This window comes from Zalophus californianus, chromosome 1, assembly GCF_009762305.2.
Source record: "Zalophus californianus isolate mZalCal1 chromosome 1, mZalCal1.pri.v2, whole genome shotgun sequence".
In the NCBI taxonomy this organism is placed as follows: Eukaryota; Metazoa; Chordata; class Mammalia; order Carnivora; family Otariidae; genus Zalophus; species Zalophus californianus.
In genome coordinates, this window is record NC_045595.1 from 24894598 (window position 1) to 24908519 (window position 13922).

At 41.7% G+C, this 13922-nt stretch overlaps 1 protein-coding gene across 7 annotated transcripts in view; it reads right to left on the bottom strand.

Annotated features, from left to right (window-relative positions):
• ARHGEF3 (Rho guanine nucleotide exchange factor 3) overlaps positions 1–13922 on the bottom strand; it is a 308196-nt gene that overhangs the window by 21568 nt on the left and 272706 nt on the right. For all 7 annotated transcript variants that reach the window (XR_003518294.2, XM_027585490.2, XM_027585491.2 and 4 more), the window contains 3 exons: positions 4961–5131; positions 2209–2271; positions 49–145 (listed from right to left, as the gene is read on the bottom strand). Coding sequence is in view for 6 of the 7 variants with exons in the window: in XM_027585490.2 (XP_027441291.1) it covers positions 49–145; positions 2209–2271; positions 4961–5131 (331 nt within the window). In the remaining variant the exon portion in view is untranslated. The remainder of the gene's footprint in view (positions 1–48; positions 146–2208; positions 2272–4960; positions 5132–13922) is intronic.

Genomic DNA, 13922 nt, shown 5'->3' on the forward strand with positions numbered 1-13922 from the left:
CTCAATTAAGGCTACAAGTCATGACTCATTCTGGGAACAAAATTATACCTTCGTGTAGAGGAATGAGAGAGTCCAGTGTTCCAAAAATTTGATTCAACTCTTGTTCTGTCATTATGGAGAGTTTCAGCATGGGGTCATGATAGGCCTGCACAAGAAGGGCAAGAGATAGAAGCAAACATTTAAAATCAGAGGAAGCAAGTGGTTAATGTAAACGGCGTTGGTGTCTGTGAGGCCCCACATAGTAACAAAATATTTGGCTCTCCCCAACAACTTCTTCCATAATGCTGCAGAGACACTGGATGGGTGTGGCCAGAGCAGATGAGAATCCAGCATTGCCTTGAGCCGTTGGTGGTTGTTGATCAACCAAAGCAGATTTTTAAAAAGCTTTTTTATTCTAGTATGTCATACATCTAGACAAGGGCACAAATGCTAAGCACGGAGCTGATCTGATTTGTATAATGTTTTAAAATTTAACGTTATTGAAGATCTTGCAGCTTGAAAAGCTCCTAATTTATACAGAATTAGTTACTAGCAGGTTCTTTTTCAATTAGTCCCTACTTAAACTAAGCAAAGAAAGAAGAGGCCATTAAGAGAAGGAAGGGAAAAATGAAGGGGGGGAAATCGGAGGGGGAGACGAACCATGAGAGACGATGGACTCCAAGAAACAAACTGAGGGTTCTAGAGGGGAGGGGGGTGGGGGGATGGGTTAGCCCGGTGATGGGTATTAAAGAGGGCATGTACTGCGTGGAGCACTGGGTGTTATACACAAACAACGAATCATGGAACACTACATCAAAAACTAATGATGTATGGTGACTAACATAACATAATAAAATAAAATTTAAAAAAAGAAAAGTGATGGCATCCTTTATGACTGCTCTGAAGCCAACAGACCAAAATCTCTGTCAATCTTACCATCTCTTATTAATGACAATTAAATAAGAACGCACAATCATACCCAGGTCACTGTACTAGAGTGCAAAAACTCAGATGGCACAGTCCCTGCTTCCAAGAAGATTTATAAAGCTAATCGGGAGGTAAGAAAAACACGTGGATAATTAGATATATGTTTTTAAAAGCTCAAGACTAAAAACAGGAGAGATGTCCCATAGCAGCAAAAACTGATCAAACTATAACTGCTTAGAGGGTGAGAGAATTAAAGCTGGAGCAGTCAAGGGAGATTTAAGAAGAGCTGCCTGGCACGGAGAAGGAGGCAGTAAATACTGGTGAGGAATGAACTGAGATTTGAGCTAGTTCCTGGAGGACGGCTGGATATGGATGGTTGAAGGGAAAGGAAGGGTTTCCAAGAAGGTAGAACCACCATAAGCAAAAGGACGGCAGTAACACATCCTTAAGGTGCTTAGCTTTGGGAAATCTTGAAACAGAGTTAAATGCCTTCTTTGTCATCTCTGTCTTCCTCCTCCTCCAGCCCTGCCTAAAAACTCAGTTTCTTGGCTGTGTCCAAGCCAAGTGTGGATGGCCATCTCCTGGGAATGGTACAGACCGGACTTCATAGTAGCAGGAATCTGGACTAAGGACACTTAAAAGAAGGGAGGCATCTTTCCAACCCTGTGATTCTTTAAAGGGGGCTGGTGATATCAGATGAAGGAGTTTGGATTTCAGCCTTCGGGGGGTGGGGGATGTCACTGGAATGGAAAGGTTTTTGAGGAAAGTTTGTTGTCCAGACAACACAGGCTCGAAGGCTTGGGTTTCCTCTCCCTTCCCGCACAAAATGTGATTAAAACACAAGTTTCTATATAAAAGACCCTAATTCACATGATAGTATCCAACTGCCTCACTTAACCAGTTTCTCTACTTAGGAGATTCAAGTGGCTTTATTTCTAAGACATCGTTCCAGTTTCAGACATCTGCATGCTCTCTCCCAAGGGTAAGGAGGCTCCGCATGAGAGACAATGAAATATATGGAAAGTCAGGCCTCTATGAACACTTCCTGATTAAACTCAAATATTCTTTGAGGTGCATTAGAGACATGCACAGGAGAAACCCTACAGGCACCAGATGCAGAGAACCTTCTTGTTTTGAGCCATTTTCCCCACTACTTGGTTGGTGCAGATTCTTCTCAACTGTTGATCTGTCTTAGTCATAAAAAGAGTGCTCCTAAAGCATAATCTTAGAATTGTGAAATTACTCATAAGAAAAAAAAAAAAAAAAGGAGGTGGTCCAAATGACTACTGGATTGAAATTTACCTTTTTTGCCAATTTCAAGTCCTCTATCAAGTCTTCTTCTCCTTGGGAAAGCTCAAAGATTGCCTGCAAGCAAAGACAAAACACATTCACTGAACATTCCATTTATGAGACCAAATTCAAACAGTGCTGGTTCTGTTGCTCAAAGCCCCAGATCTACCCATTTCTTAAACATTTTTGAAGGATTCTTTAAAAAGTTAAATTAACCTGCAGCAAATGCATCTAAGTAGCTAAAACCTATAAAGGAAGAATTTTGCAAAACTTCTATATAATGTACTCACCTGTTTGTGGAAGAAAGGGGTTCCACATATGTTTCCAACCCAGTAAGTCATCTTTCACGTTACAGAACTTGGGTGCAGCCAAACAAGAGGGAACTATTTTAGGTAAAATAATGACAGTTGGATTCTGCGTCTCTCATGTGTGCAGCAACCATCATAAACAGGTCTGTTCTCAGTGATGGGCATGGCAGTATTATGAACTGGACCATCACAATTTGTCTTTGTTCTACTCAACAGAAGGTGAATCTCAGCAGAAAGCTTTATTCTTATCAGCCACTTGTCTTGAGGCTGGAATTGTAGGAAGAATCCAATATTTTATCACTCTAAATGTCTAGTGAAGTTAATTCATTCTAAATTACTTCTCAGCCCTACACGGTACAATAAATAAAATTATAGGAGCCAGCTGTGAGCAAGAGTGTGTAAATGGACCGTTTCTAATTTGGCTCTATTAAGCCATCATAATTTCAGAGCTATGATGTGCAGAATACTCTTTCACTCATCTGGGAGTCTAAACTGTTGGCAAACATTGTTAAAGGACTCTGTTTAGTCCTTTAATAGGAGTGATAGTTTGGGGACTCCTACTACATTTCTCTCAGACTAAAGGGAAGAAGTGAGCAGGCCTGGAGAGCACCATCCATCTCTAGGGTGGATGGAGTATAAGGCAAGGAATTTGCTCTCAGATAAAGCAGGAGAAGGCAGAATACTGTGCTGGAGGCCATGCATGGTGACCCCTCCCAAGGCCCAGTAAAGCCACATCATGCCCTCCCGGTATTCTGTTTTGTTGAACCAGACTCAAAGGAGAAGTTGTAAACATAGTACAGTGAGGTCCTGTGCCCCCACTACTCAGCTTCCCCCAATGGTGATGTGTTCCATAACTACAGAGCATTATCAAAACCGGGAAATGGGTTGTCACAATACAATGAACTAGACTTTACTTAGACCTTCCTCAGATTTCCTGTACATCTGTTTTACTAGAGCTTACTTACATAGGTGTGATGGTCCGACTGACCAAATGTGGTCCCCAGGAGAGGAAAACCACAGAACCCCATACTGGGAAATACCACCGTCAGATGTCAGTTGTGGGACAGCACAGTGTCACCATGAAGACCATGGGCTCTGGACTAGGACAGGACCTGGGTTCACATCGCAGCTCTGTAACTTTCTAGATGGGCAAACTTGCATTCACTGTACCTTAATAATCTCCCAATCTGCAGAATCAATCCTTCTTTCCTTCCCACTACCAGATCGTACAAGTTCTATAGGCATACTGTTAACACTTAGGAAAACACAAAAAAGTGTAAAGTGGAAAATTTTAACGTACCCATAATACCATCTTGTTAACTATTGTTAGGGTTTTGTCATATTTCTTCACAGATTTTTTTTCAGTGCATGTATTATTTTAAAATGCTTTATTTCTTTTAAATAGGTAATACATTAACACAGTTCAAAATTTATAGTGCACAAAGGGGTGTATGGCGAAAACTTTCCTTCTTAGTCTATCCAGCCACCCAGTTCCCACCCAGGAGGCAACAATGTTACCAGGTCCCTGGGAATCCTTCCAGAAATATTTTATAATTCTACAAAGCAAAAATGTGCACCTACACACATATATTCATTTTTCCTTGTTCTTTCACATAGCTGGTAAAACGACATAATATACCCTATTTTGTGCCTTGCCTTATCCACTTAGCCATACATGCATACCAGCACTTCTTGTTACGCTACATTGTAGTCCATGTATATCTTATAGATATTCATTATTTAGCCAGTCCCTGACAATAGATGTTCAGGTTCTTTTCAGCACTATTATAAACACTACTGTGATGAATAACCTTACATATATATATCTTTTCATCTGTGTATAAGACGGCAGACGGATTCCTAGAAAGGAATTGCTGAGCCCAAACCTAGAAAGCTTTCAAGTATTCCTTTTGCCAATGTCAGGTTTTCCACGAAAATGGAGGGTTCCAAGGGTTTCACTTAGATGATGCACTAGATGTGCCTTGGGCACAGCCTGGCACTTGACAAGCTTTCTATAAAGGGTTAAGATGACCATAGTCCTTTAGAGCTATTGATACAGAAAACTTACAGGTCATGAAATGAACTGCATTCCCTAGATAAGTTCTCCACAAAACCGAATCAAAGTTTCATCAACTGAACATTTTAAAATATTCCAGAAGTTGCTATCAAAATATAACTCAAGTGATTATTTTTGAGAGCTCCGGGATCCTAAATAGACACTTCCTGATTCATTTTCTTTGTAAATTCAGATTTTCACATCAGTTTCTTTTTAAAGCAAGGGCCGCCCACCCAGCTGATGCTGGGTTCTCAGTTCCTTACAAGGCGTGACACCCATGTGTCCTCCTACAAATGCAATGAAGAACTGATTGGGAGCCTGTGGTATAGATGCAATTTGGATCTCGCCTATAGCGCACTTCGTTCCAGACACAGGGTGAACTCCTGGGTCCTGAGCCTACCTCCTGACGTTTGATTTCTTTGGACGGAAGCATCTGATTGACGCACACATCGAAGGTCTCACTCCACAGCTTGCTGTCCCTCCGCTTCGTGCTTGAGGGGGCGGCATTTCTGGACCAGGGTCGGGGGGCGAGGATGTCAGGACGGCTCTCACTGCGGAAGCTGATGGAACGCTAAACAATGAGAAAAACAAACCATCACGGGGCCATGGCAGGACTTGGGTGGATTGTTAGAGCAGCTTCCTGTCACTGACAGAACATAAATCAGATAGTCACAAAAAAGAGAGGAAAATGCCACAAGGCCTTTTGGGAAGTGGGGTGTTTTCTTGAGCCTACGTGCTAAGGGAAATCGGGCAAAGGGGCTGCGTTCACACATGTACTGGGAGTATCCGTTCTGTAAGACCCGGACACGGCACAGAAACATACACAAAGGCAGCTCTCAGAGAGGCCACAGGCTCCACATTTTTTCCAGCAGACACTCCCCTTCTTCAGAAGAACAAGGATTAACAGCAGTGGATGTCTTTTACATCTGGCTAGTACTCCCACTCTCCTCCCTCCATCAAGGAACAGAAGCCCGCTATCCTTGGGTATTCTACTTGGTGCACCAGTTTGGGTGGGATGCCCCACACCTGACCAGTCAGAGTAGTCCTCCACCCTGGTTCAGGGACGGGTACCTGCTTCTCCGAAATGTGCTAAGTGGTTCATGCGAGAAAGAGTGGGAGGGTCTTTATTCCTCTAGTATTGTGAACCCAAGAGACAAAATAAGCAGGAATTTCTTGCAGCAGCTCTCTCTGGTCGTGCAGATAAGTCTATTTGCTTTCAAGGAGAATAAAGGGACACACAGAATGAAGGACAGAGGGAGAGGAACCGATGGAGGGAGGGAGCAAGCTTTACCCACACTGTGGAGACCCCTGGATCCCACTGTACATGAAGCCAGGAAGAGCCACACTTAGATTAAGGGACTAATACATTCCCCCTTCCGTTTATATTAACTTCGGTTGGGATTCTGTCAATTTGAAAAATACCAACTAATATGTATATTAAATGCCATCTTGGCAGTAAATGATGCCTGTCTCTGAGGTATTTTCTTATTTTCTAGAGGCCCTGGTAGACTTTGGGGTACTCTGACTACCTGAAGTCCACTCTTGGGGGCTGAAACATGCTATCACAGTGCCTTCTCACGACAAGTACAAATGATCAAGAAGAAAGCTAAGTGAATCATCTTTAGCCTTCATCCTAGAAGATTTCAACACCCTTATTGGGAACTTTGCCAAAGCATTAAGGTGTTGCTGTGCTCAAAACCACATTCTTACTTAGTAAAACATGGCTGTGGCCACATGTGTATGGCCTTCAGAAGTTCCAACTCCTCAGTTTGGCATAGAAGACCTCTTGTAATCTGACAACGGTCTATATAATTAGAATCACCTCCTGCCCCTCACCCGTGAGCCCTCTATTCTCCAGCCCTACTAGGCAATCTGCCATTTCCTAAATGCATTATGCTTTGCCGTCCCTCTGTACTTCTTCAAGCAATCTTCTTTTCCTGGGACGCTTTTCTTTCATTTACTAGCTGGCTAACTCCTAAGTGTCCTCAGGATATAACTCAAACTCCTCCTCTAAGAAACCATGACCACTTTCCCAGAGCAATTTGCACATAGTTCTGATATAGCAATGATCACATTTTATTACACGTACTGGTCACCTGCCCTGATCTATAAACTTCCTGAGGGCAAGAACTGATTTTGCATGTGACATATGAGGTTGCCATCACTGAGCTAGACTAAGGCAGCTTCCAAATATTTTGAGATTCAACAATAAAATTTAAGAAAGAAAAGAAAATTTTAAGGGAGCTATTCAACATAAGGGCATTGTTAAATAAGTTATAATTCATCTGCTTGATGGTATACTATCTAGCCAATTAGACAATTCTGAGACTATTTTAACAGCTAAAAATCCTTTCTTTTTTTTTTTTTTTAAGATTTTGTTTATTTGACAGAGAGAGACACAGTGAGACCAGGAATACAAGCAGGGGGAGTGGGAGAGGGAGAAGCAGGCTCTCCGCTGAGCAGGGAGCCCGATGTAGGGCTTGATCCCAGGACCCTGGGATCATGACCTGAGCCGAAGGCAGACGCCCAACGTCTGAGCCACCCAGGTGCCCTTAAAAATCCTTTCTATGTAAGTTAAAATCAGAACTAAAATCTGTATATGAATACTGTTTCTAGTTATGAAAAAAAGCACATGAACAAAGATATAAAAGGAACACCAGAAAATTCTATTGTTTTTGCCTGATGACATGATAGGTGATTTTATTATCCTGTTTTTATAAATTTTTTATAATTCAAGAAAAAAATGAATAAATGAAAAATGTAAAAAGAAACTTCCAAGGGGCTTCAAGGTATTATCACAACCTTCTTGAAGCAGGAAGTTAGCTGTTTACAAGCAGCAACACGAGTTCCTCAGGCTGGCACAGGCTTCCAAGAGCCCCTGGGCTCATTAGTGAGCTCATGATCATTGGACCAATCCCCGATGCTGGTCAAGAAAGAACTTGCACCAAATACGTGGTTCACTAATGGTATATCGCAAATCCTTGTGATCTCTTGAAAACAGGCCCTTATAAACAGTGACCAGACTAATGCTTGCAGATCCTCCGCACTCAGAATCAATTAGCCACAGGCACGGAAAGGTCAAAACAAGCAAAGTGAGTCATCAGGTTACTCACTGATCTCAGTTTTCGGTTCTGATTACAGCCGGGGCAGGAATTAAAGAGCAGAAAGAGAGGAAAACACAAAAATAAGATTCAAAATGAAAGACATTTTCCACTTTCACTCGAGAGAATCAACCGCCCACCTTGTAATAGTTTCAACTCAACCCCTGACCAACTTAAAATTCCCCTCTCTTCACCACCAGTTCTCAAGTAACTTATGCTAACTTTAAATTTTCATACATTACAAAAGTATGTAAAACTAAGTACAAATCCCCTCATTTTCCCAAGTCTACTTTCCAGAAGTAATTGCTATTAAGTCTGTTCTAGATCTTTCCAGACCTTTTAAATGCATTTGCCAACAATCACAGAAAACAGAATGTTTTCTCACTCAACAGTATGTCTCTTCGTATTAGCATTTGACTCATTCTTCCAAAAAAATAATTTATGGGGGTAAATTTCACATAACATAAATTAACCATTTTTGTGAACAATTCAGTGGCCTTCAGTACATTCACAATGTTGTATAAACACCACCTCTGTGTAGTTCCAAAACATTTCCATCACCCCAAAATCACTTTCTCTTTAATGAGTGCAGAGTTAGTATCCCATGGTCCAGATGGACCACATGGATTTAATCAACCTCCCACTGATGGGACATTAAAATCGTTTCCAGTGTCTGGCTATTAAAAAAAAGTGCTTTAGTGAACATCCTTTATGTATTTGTGCTATTTTTATAAGGCAGATTCCTTAAGTAGAATTCCTTGGTCTAAGAAATATCTACATTTTAGCATTTGACATGCATTTCCAAATTTGCCAAATTGACCTCCAGTCTGTTTCAACTTTATTGTCCCCAGAAAGGTATGTGAATTACCTTTTTTCACATTCTATCAACAAGATGTTATTATTCATCTAATAGGGAAAACAACTACAGCTGATCCTTAAACAACAGGGGTTTGCACTCTGAGGGTCCATTTAACATGCAGATTTTTTTTCCCAATAAATATGGCATAGTACTGTAAATGTATTTTCTCTTCCTTATGATTTTATTTATTTTTAAATATTTTTTAAAGATTTCATTTATTTATTTGTCAGAGAGAGAGAGCACAAGCACGGGGAGCAGCAGGCAGAGGGAGAAGCAGGCTCCCCACAGAGCAGGGAGCCCGATGTGGGACTCGATCCCAGGTCCCTGGGACCATGACCTGAGCTGAAGGCAGACACTTAACCAACTGAGCCACCCAGGCATCCCATCTTCCTTATGATTTTAATAACATTTTCTTTTTACCAGCTTACATTATTGTAAGAATACTGTATATAATACTTATACAAAACATGTGTTAATTGGCTATTTATGTTATTGGTAAGGCTTCTGGTCAGCAGCAGGCTATTAAGTAGTTAAGTTTTGGGGGAGTCAAAAGTTATATATGGATTTTCATCTCTCTGCAGAGTGTGGGGGGTGTCATTGTCCCTAACCCTTGCATTGTTCAAGGGTCAGCTGTATATCTTAACTCCAGTTTCATGTTTTTGAAAAACATGACTGAGCATATTTTTATGTATGTCTTGAAAAATTTCCCAGAGAGCTGGAGATATTTTTCTGTTGTAGTTGGGGGTGGGGGGGGAAAAGAAAGGTGAGCTATACTAGGTGAGCTCTATTATTAAGAATTCCTTGTTTTGTGTTTCCTTAGTGAGTAGTGGGCTTGGGAGCAAAGGGGGAAGGGACTGGGCAAAGTTCACATACATCAAAGAGGGGCCTTTATGTGCCTGCCCACACTTAGCACTTCTGATGAATTCTCTGATCCTCACAACCACCCACACGGTGGGGGTTTATTCCCACTTCACTGATGAGGACACGGAGGCTAAGGCACTTGCTCAGGCAGGATTCAAAACCGGATCTGTTTTGCTCTCAAACGTGATCTCTTTCTATCATGAGGGCCGTATGCCTGCTACTTATATGCAAATCATGCACTGGGGGGAGGTTTCAGTGATATGGGCCCCAGTCCTCTAAGAGTTTAAATCTAGTTATGGAGAGGGAATGCATTTACTTATTTTTTAGGAATAATGACTGAGTGGCTCTTTGACCAATCAGAGTAACCCTTTTGGTTGGTCTGGATTAAAAGAAACATTTATTTTTAACTCCACTTAGAAAGGGGAAGGATGCTGAAGAGTCCCAAAAATGCAATAAAGAATGCTGGTCAGGTGTGTGGTTGGCATGGCCAGCCCTGAGACAGCTGATAGCCAACCAGAGCCAAGCCATGGACAAGTATTTAAGACCATACACCATGACCTACACCTCTCCCAGTCCTCAGTACAACTGGGCGCAATTAGATGAGAGGATTGGAGCTGGGGAAAGAACACGTTACTACTGCTAGGAGAAAAACCCCAAAGAAGAGGATGCCTGTTGAGGGAGGAGAACAGCTATGTCCCTTCCAGTGCCCATCCCCCTTCTCCTGCTTTATTTTCCTCTATTTTCACCATGTGCTGTGTGACGTCATTTACTGGTTTCTGACATGTCTGTTTCCTCCCAATAGAGGGTAAGCTCCTGGAAGGCAAGGATATCTATCTGTTCTGTTCACTGATGGACTTATTAGCAACTGGCACATAGTAGGAGCTCAACAATTTTGCTTCATGAATGAATGGCATGCTTGTATGTGCTGGGCATGGTGAGGGGAGCTTTAGAACCTTGTATAACCAAGAAGTAAGGATTGCTAGCCCTATTTTACAGATGAGGAAACCAGAGGCTCAGAAAGGGTAACACTTGGCTGAAGGTCATACAGCTAATGAATGGTGCTCCAGAATTAATTAATTAATTAATTAATAAAAGATTTTATTTATTTGAGAGAGAGAGAGAGAGAGAGACAGTGTGAGAGGGAACACAAGCAGGGGGAGTGGGAGGGGGAGAAGCAGGCTCCTGGCCAAGCAGGGAGCCCGATGTGGGGCTCGATCCCAGGACCCTGGGATCATGACCTGAGCCGAAGGCAGTCGTCTAACCAAATGAGCCACCCAGGCGTCCCGGTGCTCCAGAATTTAAACCCAGGTCAATGGTGAACTCAGAATGATGACATAGGTCTGGTCTATTTCAGTTCCCAGCCCCTCCAAACTCAGGCCCCTGCTGACAGTTTTAACCAATATCTTATCCTGCTTCCCCTACTCTAAGATTCAGAGTGTGGTAGGAAGCATGTGCCCAAATAAGAGACTTTCAGGCTACTTCTCAGTCCATGACAGAGATTCTAAACCTTGCCACCAGTAACATTTTGAACCAGAAAATTCATTACTGTGAGGAGCTGTCCTGTTCTTGTAGGATGTTTAGCAGCATCCTTATCACTAACCCTTAGATGCCAGTAGTGCCTGCATCCCCACTGTGACAACCAAAACACCTCCATTGCTGAATGTCCCCTGGGGTGAGAAACATCAGTCCATGCTGACTAGGAGAGACCCAGCCTTGGGAGGGATGGCATAAAAACAGAAACATGTACATAGATCCCTCTGGGTGTGGGGAATGAAAAATGTTCCAGGACAAGCAACAGTTTCCATGAGGGAATCCAGCTCAGCAAATGAGTCAAAAACCTAAAGCTCATAATTACTGGCAGCTAAAATAACAATAGCTAGAACAGGCACAGATGATGCACATTTAGGAAATGAGTGCTTGTATATATGCCTGAGCTGGATACGTGGAAAAGATGCTGCAGGTGCCAAGGGGACTGTCTGTCAGGCGGGAAAAGAGGGACCCTTTACATGTGTCAGAGGAAATGTAAACCCAGCAGGTGAGGCATGACGGAACAGATTTAATTTGTTAATGCCGCCTGTTCAGCGGGGTGCTCCCTTGCCCTCTTCCAAAAACAGAAGGTCTCTACAGCTAAAGATAACAGGCTCCAATAAAGAGAGGTCAAGCTAGGGAAATTCTCTGCAGTTACCATTACTATTTTGTAACATGCTTTATTATTAAATGGATTGGAGGTTAGGGTGGGACTGTCAGAGGAAAATGGGTTTCTATGTTGCTACTATAATGGATTAAGCCAAAATGTACAGTAGTTATGGCTGGGATTAGAAAATGTTCTTGAAGAACATCTTGGAGGAGTCTCTTATGGAAGGCTTGATTAGAGCAATTAACTTAAATTGAGAAATAACACTTCTCAGTTTTGTAGCTTTCATTACTTCTGACCCTCATGCTAGTCTTGGGAGAGGCAACTGGACAGGTTCTTGCATTTTTGCCCTTTTTAATAGATGAGAAATCTGAGCACCAAGAGATTTAGTGACTGGCCCAAGGTAAGTGTGGGGATAGGAACGGAGTCTAGTCTTTTGACTATAAAACATGGATTTGGGTTAAGAACCCAGGCTTTGGAGTAAAACAGACATGGCTTGAAGTCATCTCAGTAGCTGAGGGACCTTGGGGAAGTTAATCTCTCTGGATGTTAGTTTCCTCATCTGTGTGTGTGTGGTTTTTTTTTTTTTTTTTAGAGATTTTATTTTATTTATTTATTTATTTATTTGCCCAGTGCAAGCCTGAAGCAGGGCTTGATCTCAGGACCCCAAGATCATGACCCGAGCCCAAACCAAGAGTCAGACACTTAACTGAATGAGCCATCCGGGCACCCTCTCAGTTTCCTTATCTGTAGAAGGGCAGAGTAATGAGTACCTCACAAAGTTGTAGTGAGGATTACATAAAATATAAAAGATAAAAAATGTCAAGGGCTTAGCCAAGTGCCTGGTATGTGGGCAACAGGAGATGGATGTTACCTATCAGTGTTATCATACCATTGGCTGCATTGCTATACCATTAGTGCTGGTTTACATATGTTTTCATTCATTAGCAAACAGCAGACATATCTTTGAATTACTTGGACCAAATGACTCCTTGGGGACCTCTATTAGGATAACCTATAGGAGAAAACCTTCAGCAGCACAGTGCTGCTTATAAAAGCAAAAGATCTAGAAACAGCCTAAAGTGACCAACAGAGCATAGCTGAATAAATTACAGTGTAATAAAAAAATGGAATATGTTTGTTAGAAACATTATTTTAAGAAAAGCTTAATGATATTGGGAAAGTCTCACATGTAGAGTTAAATAAGAAACGGAAGATCCCTACTTAAAATACAATGTGTTAATAGATGTTACCCCTAGATGATGGACTATGGATGTTTTTATTTTCATCTCCATACGTCTCTACATTTTCCAGATTTTTCCGTAAGAGATATTAACTAAGAGAAAATGAAATCAGTAGACCATGCAAGACCATGAATATGGAGTTTGAAGTGGTGCTATAAACATAAAATCATATAATCATATTTGGATTTGATTCAGATTAATGCACATTAAAAACACGGTAAAAAGGCACCCAGTCAATTCACAATAAAAGAAAAAAATCAAACCCCATAGACCCAGGGCAGGAAGTCTTTCTGTAGCTGAGAGAGATTCTGAGTAGAATGAATGAAAAGTGGAAGAAAATATTTGGTTCCGGTGTGGGGAAAATATCATACAATTTTCTTAGTTCTACCCAAAATTTAGGAAGCCTTCCAGAGGCTTGGGACAGCAGCCCAACCTCTTCATTAGGCACCATAAAATGGCTTTTGCACAATAATATTCAGATACAATATTCCACGAGCTGAAATGGAAATGTTGACTCTCCCTGCCACATAGACAAAGAGTAAGGAACAACAGTGAGGTGTGATGCTTCAGACCAAAAGTCTGGTCATCATTTTTAGATCCTGGCAAACTACAGGCTTTATTACGACCAGCTGACTTTTTTGCAGAAGCTGGCTCCAGGAGAGCCGCTGTGAAAACCCTGCAGGATCCCAGCTCCAGCACTCACCGCCTGCGTGACTTAGGGCACGTTTTTCAGCCTTCAGATTCCTCCCCTATAAAGTGGTGCTAAATCCTACCTTGCATTGTTATGGAAAAGATGAAATAAAGCCACGAATGTAAAGTACTATGCACAGAACCTGGCTCATTGTAAATACTCAACTAGTGGAGGTTGTTATTACTAAATAAAAAAAGACAAGCTTTAAATTACAATAGTCAACTATGACAGTGGTCTAACTCCAGGAATAGTAAAGATCAACAGAAAGTAAGGAGTTCCTCTTGATGTGGAATACAGCTCACTTCCTAGGTATACCCTTTCTTTCCAGACTGCAAGGCAATGTGATTTCTGGTTGCTTCTTCCAACACACACACACACACACACACACACACACACACACACACACACACACCCACACACACCCCACCCCAAGCTTATTTCCATATCTTCCAGATAACTTAGGATCAAAAAC